Source organism: Carassius gibelio, chromosome A4, assembly GCF_023724105.1.
Source record: "Carassius gibelio isolate Cgi1373 ecotype wild population from Czech Republic chromosome A4, carGib1.2-hapl.c, whole genome shotgun sequence".
Lineage (NCBI taxonomy): Eukaryota > Metazoa > Chordata > Actinopteri > Cypriniformes > Cyprinidae > Carassius > Carassius gibelio.
The window spans coordinates 21,798,294-21,809,151 of NC_068374.1; the positions used below are offsets into that span (position 1 = coordinate 21,798,294).

General features: G+C 39.8%; 1 protein-coding gene across 5 annotated transcripts in view; it reads left to right on the top strand.

Moving 5' to 3' along the window:
• The window catches only part of LOC127972900 (USP6 N-terminal-like protein), a 53,097-nt gene extending 44,286 nt beyond the window's left edge, over positions 1 to 8,811 (top strand). For all 5 annotated transcript variants that reach the window (XM_052576886.1, XM_052576895.1, XM_052576877.1 and 2 more), the window contains 2 exons: positions 124 to 276; positions 2,837 to 8,811. In XM_052576886.1, coding sequence (XP_052432846.1) covers positions 124 to 276; positions 2,837 to 4,245 — 1,562 coding nt within the window. In that variant the 3' untranslated portion in view covers positions 4,246 to 8,811. The remainder of the gene's footprint in view (positions 1 to 123; positions 277 to 2,836) is intronic.
• The last annotated feature ends 2,047 nt before the right edge of the window (positions 8,812 to 10,858 follow it).

Sequence of the window (10,858 nt, forward strand, 5' to 3'; positions counted from 1 at the left end):
CCCTGAAAGGACTTGATGGGAGCTAGACTGCAGTAAATGTAGTTAGTTATAATTAGTCTGTGATTCTTCAGAGACTGTGAACGTCTCATTCTAACAGTTACTACTTTTGTGTTTGTATGGTAGAAATCCTCTTGAAGTTGTCCATGGAGGAGCTGGTGAAGTTTCTGCAGGTGACTTTGTCAAAGGATTTCTTTTTAGAGGATGACATAGTGATCGAGCAGCTTCAACACTCCATGTCTGAGCTCAGACGAGCTAAACTGGAGCTGCCACCTCCAGGTACTTAAACACACACATGCACTGAAATCTATTGGCTGTGTGTCACCACCCATAGAGGGACACATCCTAATGCACACACTCCTTTATCTCATGCACAAACGCGACACACACACACACACACACGCACTCATTCACTGCTTCTTTGTATTGTTTGTCTAATCTGCGTTCTCTCCCTTTCGCTTCAAACATAGCCTCTGCTTACACTAGTGGGTCTGGGAAGGGGGGGCGCCGACCCTCCTACAAAACCAACCGGTGGGCAAAAAAGCACTGACTACTTTATCTGTCAATCAACCTACCATTCGTTCGTCTACCCCCACTACACACTCGTCTCTTTCCCCTCGTTTGTTTTTCTGTCGCTCACAAAACCTGGATTGAGGAGGTTAACCAATACGTTTGTCAAATGTGCTATGGGGTACTGTATGTTACAAACATGTAAAAGGACAGTTATGTTGAATACATTTATGAATGAGTACAATAAATACGACTTATTATAATACTTATTATAATACGACAAATATAAAAACACAAGTCAGTAGATAGAAGTGTCCAAAATTAACTTTTCCCCAGGCCTGCCAATGGCAAATGAATTAAGTAGAGGAGGAGGATAGAGAACCATAGATATTCCTTACTGGCCTTGAAATGTAGTTTTATATATACAGTGGGGATCGAAAGTTTGGGCACCCCTTGCAGAATCTGTGAAAATATGAGTAATTTTCAAAAAATAAGAGAGATCATACTAAATGCATGTTATTTTTTATTTAGTACTGTCCTGAGTAAGATATTGTGCATAAAAGATATTAACATTTATTCCACAAGACAAAAAAAATGCTGAAATTATTAAAATAACCCTACTCAAAAGTTTGGGAACCCTTGGTTCTTAATACTGTGTTCTGTTACCTGATGATCCTCGGCTGTCTTTCTGTTTTGTGATGGTTGTGCATGAGTCCCTTGTTTGTTCTGAACAGTTAAACTGAGCAGCGTTCTTCAGAAAAATCTTTAAGGTCCTGCAGATTCTTCAGTTTTCCAGCATCTTTACATATTTGAACCCTTTCCAGCAGTGTCTTTATGAATTTGAGATGCATCTTATCACACTGAGGACATTTGAGGGACTCAAACAAAACTATTTAAAAAGATTCAAACATTCACTGATGCTCCAGAAGGAAACAAGAAGCATTAAGAGCTGGGGGGTGAAAACTTTTGAGTGGGGTTATTTTAATAATTTCAGCATTTTTTTTCTTCTTGTGGAATAAATGTTAAAATATTTTATGTAAAATGTCTTACTCAGGACAGTATTAAATAAAAAAATTACATGCATTTAGTATGATCTCTCTTATTTTTTGAAAATTACTCATATTTTCACAGATTCTGCAAGGGGTGCCCAAACTTTCGATCCCCACTGTGTGTGTGTGTGTATATATATATATATATATATATATATATATATATATATATATATATATATATATATATATATATATATATATATATAGTTGCACCATATATGCATTTTATATATATATCATAGTTGCACTCTCAACACAAAGACCGTTAAAACAAGTTGTCTTCTAAGATGCGTAATGTTGGCCAGGAATGTGTCCTTAATGAAAAATGTCCCAGAATGCGACAAGCCTGAAATAAAAAATAATCTAAGTTGACAAAAATTTTCATACTAAATGCACTTGGATTAATTTACTGTCAAAAATTTGCAATGATTATATTTTTAACATGGGTATTTTTGTAGGATAGGGTATTGTATCGTTAGCTTAGCAACATGCTATCACCAAAACGTTGAAATAAATTCTGAGTTTCCTGTTTAGGTTGCATGAGAAACTTCACTTTTGGTGCTGGGCAAATCTTAATTTTGGACCATGAAATATGATGGATATCAAACACATTTGGAGGTGTTCACGAGTTCATGTGTATTTGGCGTTTGCGTTCCTCATGTCACTTCTCGATGCACACCAATATCCGCCCCAACCATCAGTATCTGTTTGTAAACGTTCATCATTCCCACGTTTTCTTCAGTTTCCTGGTGAATATTGTGCATATGCTGTGTGTTCCAAAATGTACCCAACACATATTTTCTCCACATGGTTTATATGTTCACAGTCAGGCTTGAAATGTAAGTGTTGTGATAATATTTTCATTTATATTTTTAGCTTCTTGACTCCTCAGTGTACCTAATCTGAGCTTTGATTTGACACCAGCCGTGGATGTTTGTGGTTTCATTTTATTTGAACAAAGTGTCAACTGTAACCCTTGTTTTATTTGGCAGTTTTGTTCTTCTAAAAGACATTCAGCTGCATGAGTTTTGCACTTCAGTGTTTGTTATATTCTGATGGTATAAAGACTCCGTGAAATGCGGTTGCATTTTATTGGTTTGGAATTTGTATACGCCCTTAAGTGCAAGAGGAGTCGTCAATGGTTTGATGTGTTTCAATGAAAGAGATAGATTATAAATTATGAATGCAGATAAAGTTCATATTTCATGGGGTCTTTAATACTTGACATTTGTGTACTGATGTTACTCTGATTGGCTATTCTGCTATCACCCATGCAGGTAACGAGGATGAGTTTCCTAAAAAACCATTAGGTCAGCTTCCTCCTGAGCCTCCAGGATTGGCAGCAGCACCAACAAATCATATGGCTAACGGGCAACTGGTCGGGAAGACAGTTGAGGGCCTTCCCCTTCGTGTTTCAAGCCCTGCCGCAAGCATCAGTAAAGTCACTGATGGAACACCAGAGAGGTACCAGGAAAGTCGGCCACCCAGCTCAATGGACAAGGTCCCTCATCCAGACAAGAGTGAGAGGGATCGACGAGGTGTGGACACTCAAAAGGAACGAGTCCCAACCCACATCCCCAACAGCAGCGCAACAGGTAGTGGGAAGGCGCTGACCCAGAACCAGGCGAATCACAACTCCAATGTTAGATCCAGCATGCGTAGGGACATTGGACCTCGTTGGGTCAAGCCTTCAGAGGACAAACTGGAAGCAGTCAAGGCTGCAGCACGGGAAAGCCAGTCGAGTCTAACTATGGGTGTTCCACCCTCGCCCAGCTCCCGAACTCCAGAAGAGGCCACCGGGGCACAGGGCAGACCCCGTTCACGAGCGTTTGTTCCAGGCTCCAACCGTGGCTCCAACGCCTCGCAATACGACAATGTCCCAGGACCAGATGGAGAGGTTATAGAGATTATAGAGCTTGAGAAACCGCCCTCTCGCCCCCCTTCCCGACCTTACGTTGGGCCTTCATTGAGACAGGGCAGTCCCACCCGTCTCCCCAGTGATGGAACTGGCTTCTCTCCCTTTAGAATGCCCAAACAGAGCATGATCCAGTCCAAAACAGAACCCCGAGGACCTCTGCACTACCCACCTGGCATGACACCTGTCAACACTCAATACATTTCTGATTCTTGGTCTGAGGACAGACTATACGGACAGCAGTACTCCGAGCAAGTTTATGCAACTACAGGACGTGGCTCATCTAACCCTTCGCCGGAGAAAACACTGATGAACAACAGCTACTTAACCTATCAACGGCAACCCCCAAACATGCCCCCTCTCAGGGTTGCTCCTGCTGAGCTTTCGTCCCAGATAGACAGTGTTGGCGAGGGCGGGTATTACATTCGACAGCCCACCCGACTGCAGGGCTCTACTGCTTACACGTCCACAGAACTGCGTTATGAGGCACACAGACGAAAAGAGGGCTGGTATGGGGACATGGAGGCGGGGCCTCCACGATCTCCTGTGGGACTATCTCGATCTCCCAGCTTCCAGAAAGCTCAGCTGTCTCCCATTCACCCCATTCAGGAGTTTAACTTTGCACCTGCAAATATCTCGGACGCTGTGCTCCATTTCAGAGGACCCTACCAAGAGCACTCGAGCAGGCAACAGCTCCCCCCACTGTTTGGTGGAACACACTACAGGCAGGCGCAGGAGGCCTTTGCAATGCAGGAGTCTATGCTGCTCTGAGAGGGACAGACAGGGACCAAGATAGAGGGATACACTGTACGAGTGATGGCTAGCAAGCAGTTTTGAGTTGGTTTAATGTTTTTTTGCATTCTGTTCTGTTTTCTTGTTCGTTCATTTGTCTGGCAAGTCTTACCACATAATAGACTGACTAAAGAAATTTACTTTTGTTTTGTTTGTACATTTTTGTCCGTAAAATAACCATTAACTGCCGATGTGAGTTATATAACAAAGCTTAAACGTGCAAAGAGATTTCTTTTTGTTTGTTTCTTTGGTTAGCACACTGAGATATTTAAATAGAGGGTTATGGAGAGTCTTTTTCATGTGGACAACCTCAGTTATCGATCAATCATCTATATTTTTATGCATTTTTCAGACATAAACATACTTTAGAGAACACTTTATTCCTTGATTGTGAATATATATTTTTAAGAACAAAGATTTGTGTAAGTTGGATATGTATATTATAAACAACTGTAACAGTGAACATAATTGCTGTCTGACAGAACATTTCAATGCGTCACTACAGTGTTCAAGGGAAAGTAAGAACCTTGTTTTGTAAGGCTTGTGTTTTTAGGTTGTATATAAAAATGCAGATATTTAATCTTAAATTGAAAGGGAATTTTAGGGGGTATGTACATTCTCAAAATCTGTTGCACTGACCAGCAAGTACAGTAGATGTTATATTTTTAGTTCATCAAGGTAACAGATCAATAACTGATGAGACCAACTGATGGCAGATCTTGAATTAAAATTATAAAAGCTGCCTTGGATGTGACCAGCAAAACATGGCAATCGTGTTAATATCATGAGCAGAGAAGTCTGTAACAAAGGGTGAAATTAAGTGGCCCATTTTACCCAAGTCATCCGAAAAAAATGCCCTGTCTGTGATGCCAGTGTAAGTTATGCAAGTAGTTACTGAATCACAAATCTGTTCAGTCATTCAATAATATGGCTGGTAGTTTGTAGCATGCAGTTAAGATGGTTGTACCTTTCTTCTACTTTAGCTTTTATACAACAGATTATTAAATTCAAATTTCACAAAAAGCACAGGTTTTATAGATTATAACAAAATCAAGCTGTACAAATTTTTCCAATCCGTATTCCAGTCCACTCTGTCCAACTAACTCTTTTTTTGTTTTTGTGTGAATACTTTTAATTTTATTTAATTTAATTTCACTTTATTTTAGATCAGTACTATAGTAATGAACCAAGACAACATAAGTAAATTAGCAGAAGTGCACAGATGTTCTGCAAACCTTATGATGATGTATTAAAGTGAGCTTTTTATTTATTTTCTATTTGATTTTATCATCCATTTGCATGAAGTCGTTAACGGCTTTATTTCCTCCAATCACATGGACATTGGGTGGACCTGTGTTTCTCATCTTACTTGATGTTATTCACTAAACAATACTTTCCATGTACCTTGACTTATACCTTATCGGCCAACTTGACTTGAATTTATGGCAGGCCAACTCTACCAGCTTATTTCACACATTCATTTATACACACCAGTTAGGTTTGCTACTAAATAAGTAGCAAATTGATCATTTCATAATACACCCTAATGACCGGTCCAAACATTTACATTTATTCATTTGGCAGACGCTTTCAGTTTTGTTTTCAGTTGTTTCTTGAAGATTGTGAGGGATTTGGCTTAGGTCGTTCCACCAACAGGGTACGGTTAAAGAAAACGTCCTAGAGAGTTATAAATAACTTCCTGCGATGAGACCTCGAGCAGCCACTCATTTACCCATCGCAGGTTTCTGGAGGTGATGTAGACAAGTAGGAGAGAGTGGAGGTAAAAAGGTGCAGAGCACGTGGATGTTCTCTGGGCAAGCACCAATGACTTGAACTTGATGCAAACCACGACTGGAAGCCAGTGCAGAGAGATAAGCGTTGTGATTCTTTTGGGCTTTTGAAGAAAAAAAAGACGTGCTGCTACATTTTTTATCATTTGAAGAGGTCTGATTGCGGATGTTGGAAGTCCAGCCAGAAGAGCATTACAAAAGTCCAGCCTAGACATTACAGGGGGCCAGGACGAGAAGCTGTGTTGCATGCTCTGTTAGGAAGGGTCTGATCTTCCTGATCTTGTGTAATGCGGACTTGCATGATCATGCTGTTTTTTCAATATGGACTTGTAAACCGAAGATTCCGGTCTGGCAGGGATTGTAGGTGGAGGGAGTTAATGTATAGTGCTCTCTTCCACCCTCAATACCACGACTGAGGTGAAACCCTTAGCAAGGCATCAAACCCCCATCTGCTCCCTGGGTGGTGCAGCTAAATGGATGGGATTATCGTTGAGGAGCTTATTTGGGTGGTAAACTGGTGCTGTAATGAATGGGTGGCTGGGAAAATGAGAAGGTCTGTCTTTGCCAGGTTAAGCTCCAGATGATGTTCTTTCATCCATGCTGAGATGTCCAGTCAGTCTAAAATCTGAGTAGGTACCGTTGGATAATCTGATTGAAATGAGAGGTAGAGCTGTGTGTCATTAGCATAGCAATGGTAGGTAAATCCATGTGCCTGAATGATGGGTCCCAGAGATCTAGTAGAGAAGAGGAGGGGCCCAAGAACTGATCCTTGAGGAACCCCATTGAACAGTTGATGTTATTTGGATACCTTTCATCCCCAAGTCATTATGAAGGACCTACCTTTGGAAATGAAGTTCCAGTGATGCCCAGGATGGAGTGGGTGGACACAAGGATTTGATGATTAAAAATGTAAAATGGAGCAGAAAGATCTAGCACAATGAGAACATGAAAATTTGGACTCTGCTCTTGCATCTCTCAAGCAAGGCGGTTTCAGTCAAATGGTCACCTTTAAATCCAGATAGGTTATTGTTCTGTAAGAGGAAGAAAGATACTTGGTTGAACACAACGTTTTCAAGTGATTTGCTATGAACAGGAGAAGAGAATATGCCTGTATCTTAAAAAAATTCAGGTGTCTAGTGCAGGTTTTTCAAGTTGTATGGTTACCTGAGACTGCTTGAATAATATTGGAAAAATACCTGTTAGAAAATATGTGTTGATGATGTGCGAGTACATCCAGAAGTCCAGGGGAAATAGCATGTAGGAGATGTGAGGAGATTGGGACTAGAGGACAGGTGTTAGGGTGACTGGAGAGGACAAGTTTAGAGACTTCTTCTGTGAGAGGAGAGGAGGAGGAGAGAATATGGTCAGCTGTGTGAGTGTTTTCTGTTAAGTGTGTGAGTGGAGTTGAGAACTGACTGCTGATGGACGGGATATTGTTTTGAGGACTGATTAGCAAATTTGTCAGCAGTTAAAGTGGTGGTGGGAAGTGGCGGATCTTGTTACGGAACTTTGGTGGAAAATTAACATAGCAGTGACTGATACCTGCTAAAATCAGCAGAATTTTTTATTTGCGCCATTTTCTCTTTGCTGCTCTGAGTTTCAAGACCTCGGTTAACCAGGGGTTCAAGGGAGTAGCACGTGCTGGTCTGGAGGAAATAGGACAAATAGTGTCTAAGCAACCAGCTAGGGTAGAAAAATAACTGATCTGTGGCACAAATGAGAAATGTGTGGGGGTGGGAAGAGAGGATGATACCACAGAGGAGAGTCAAGATGGAAATTTCATCGAAACGAAACTGGAAGAGGGCTTGGTGGTGCGGAAGAATGTAGATGTATATTAAAAGTAATGATGAAATGATCTGAGACCATTTGTGATACAATTGCATGTAAAGATGAGGTCGAGTTGGTTACCTGATTTATGGGTACCAGTGGTGTTTAACCGCTGAAGGTCAAAAGAGGATAGGAGAGAGAGGAAGTCAGAAGCATGTGGCTTCTCAAGGCGGATGTTGAAGTCACTATATAGTACCAGAGGTCTGCCATCCTCAGGGAATGTGGACAAACAGCTTTCAGAATGCTCCATGCAGCACACAGTCCTTAATGTATCCCTTGGTGATCTTGTCTGCTAGAATCATACAAATGCTAAAAAAAAAAAAAAAAAAAAAAATTTTTCCCATGTCTTGTACATGAACAAGCAAGCTGATTTAACCCTGCCTTAGCGCCAAATTGTTTCCTTCTTCCAGGCTTGCCATTGCAGTTTAATAATCTGGTTTAATACACTCCATTTTGACATAGCATTCCATTTCAGAATGTTTAATTAAATATTTCCTTGGTAAACTACAAAATACAACTTAATTTTCAGAATTCCCCTTCTCTAATAAAACAACATGAAGTGATTAAAAAAAAAAATGTGGCTTTCATTTTGTTTGTGTTTGTGACACTAAGAAATATGACATTGTGATTTAAACTTGTTTGATAAATGTAATGCCTGAGATGTCATGCAATTCTAAAGACTGGAAAATATCTGGATGCATGTTCTTCTTCCAACCACCAGATGTCTCCTCCTGCATAAATACATTGTGCAATTTGATACCAGAGATCTATTTCAAACTTAACAATTCATGAAGATGAAGGTCAGGGTGGTGCAGGACTTTACTCGGTATAAAAGTTTCATCTTCATTATGACTTTATTTTTCACTTTAATTTAATTGTAATGTCCTTGAACAAATGCAGACAATAAAGTGCAGGCCCAGAATGCAAAGTCTGTATTTCACCCAATAGATTGTACATTTTGGTCAAAAACTTTTAGATTTAAAATGAAAACCTTAACATGTAGAGCACTGCGCTAGTAGGTCATGGTCACAATTCCCTGTCACTCTTACTAATAAATGGAACTGTCATATGGAAACTTCACATATTTATTTTTCAATGCATTGCATTGTATTGTAACCTAAGCAAATACTGTTTTAAACATTGAATGATTGGTTTATTACTCATGATTAAGACAACCTAGGCCATTGTTTTCAGTCCCTATGACTTCTTTGTCTCTTCTGAAAACAGACATGGAAAATGTATATGTGTCAACTTTTTTTTTTTTTTTTTCAGAACAAACAAAGGGGATATGACTATAGCAGTAGGAGATTTTGCCTTCAGGTCACTGGAAACTATTTGTTGTCAAGTGTTTAAAATGACAATTCACGGGCGTCCTGTCAGTGTTTACCTAGACTAGAGGATTGATCTGTCGATTAATGCTGTCAAATTTGTTGATGCAACCCAATATATTGTTCATAAATACTGACCCAAAAATGAATCGACCAGTGGCCAATTACAGGACCAGACCCAGCTGAAAGAAACAACTTCAGGTTTTTTTTTTTTTTTTTTTTTTTTTTTTCAAGCAGTGTACTTTTACAGTATGTAACATACATAACGTGAGACCTCTGTGGATGTGTACAGACACGGAGAACACCTCCAGACGTCTGAGCTCACAGATGACCTGGGACTAGATTGCAGCTGTCATGACTAATGACGTACAAGAGCCATTATGTGGTTTTTTACATTGAGACTGGAATTATAGGCCTGAATGGACACATATTTCCTCTTTACAGTGTTTTAAGACTCCTCTGCCGTGGCACCCTAACCTACATTTAAACTCATGTGAGTTAAATCTTCTAGACTTACCTTCAAGGACGGGCATGAACCATATCTGGAAACCATGTGTTTAGTTTTTTTTTTTAACTATATGTAACCACTTAACTTCCATGCAACAGCTTAGCAGTGCCTTGATAACTTCCCAGAACACCTTAGCAACCATCCACAACAACCTGGCATTAAAACAGCAACTTTCCACATGGACATTTGAGAAGAAATAGTGAAAGCAGTAAGAGTAAATGCGCTGTCGCATTTTGTGGCCCTAAAAGGGTCCATTATCTCCCAGTAGTGTATGGATCACTTTCCACAAAGAATAACTTCCAAACCAAGCCACTTTCATCTTCACACACACACACACACGCAAAATAAAAATTCCAATCATTGAATCCTATTAAAATTACTGGATTTTGCATGTTCCAACAAGAATAAAATATGCTAAGATAAAGGTATGGTCACATTTGCAAAAATTCAGCGAAATTTCACAACCAAAAAATGGGTCCATTGTCTTTTGTCAGTAGCAATGCATGAAGCACAGTAAACAGAGAAGTCAGTTTGAAACATAGCAGCTGTTGCTCAATGTGCCAAATTTTCATGACTAACTTGAACCTGTTGAGAAATTTTTCACCTTCAGGCAAAAATGCCAATCGGGTGGAATCCAATTGAAATGACTGGAAAATTCGCCAAACAAGGATGAATGTAACCATGCTTTAGGAGTAAAAGTATGGTCACTTTTGCAGAATTTTGGTGACATTTCATGGCCAAATAATAGGGTTCATTGCCTAATTGTCAATAGTGCAGCGATGTATAAAGTGCAGCTCATGAAGAAGTCAATGTCAATTCTAGTAACCAAATTTGCATGACCAACTTGAACCTGTTGCAAACTCTTTTACGCTCATGCAAAAATCCCAGTCACGTGGAATCCTATTGAATTGACTGGAATGATTTTGCCCATGAAAATTTTGCCAAACAAAGGTAAAAGTGACCACATTTTAAGAGTAAAGGAGCAATATAATTTGTGAAATTTCAGGGGGGAAAAGGGTCCATTGTAAATTGTAGATAGCATATAGCACAGCTCACACGGAAGTCACTTTCAAATCAAGCAGCTTTCTGCTGGTCAATGTGCTAAATTCGGGTGACGAACTGGAACCCTTTGCAAAATC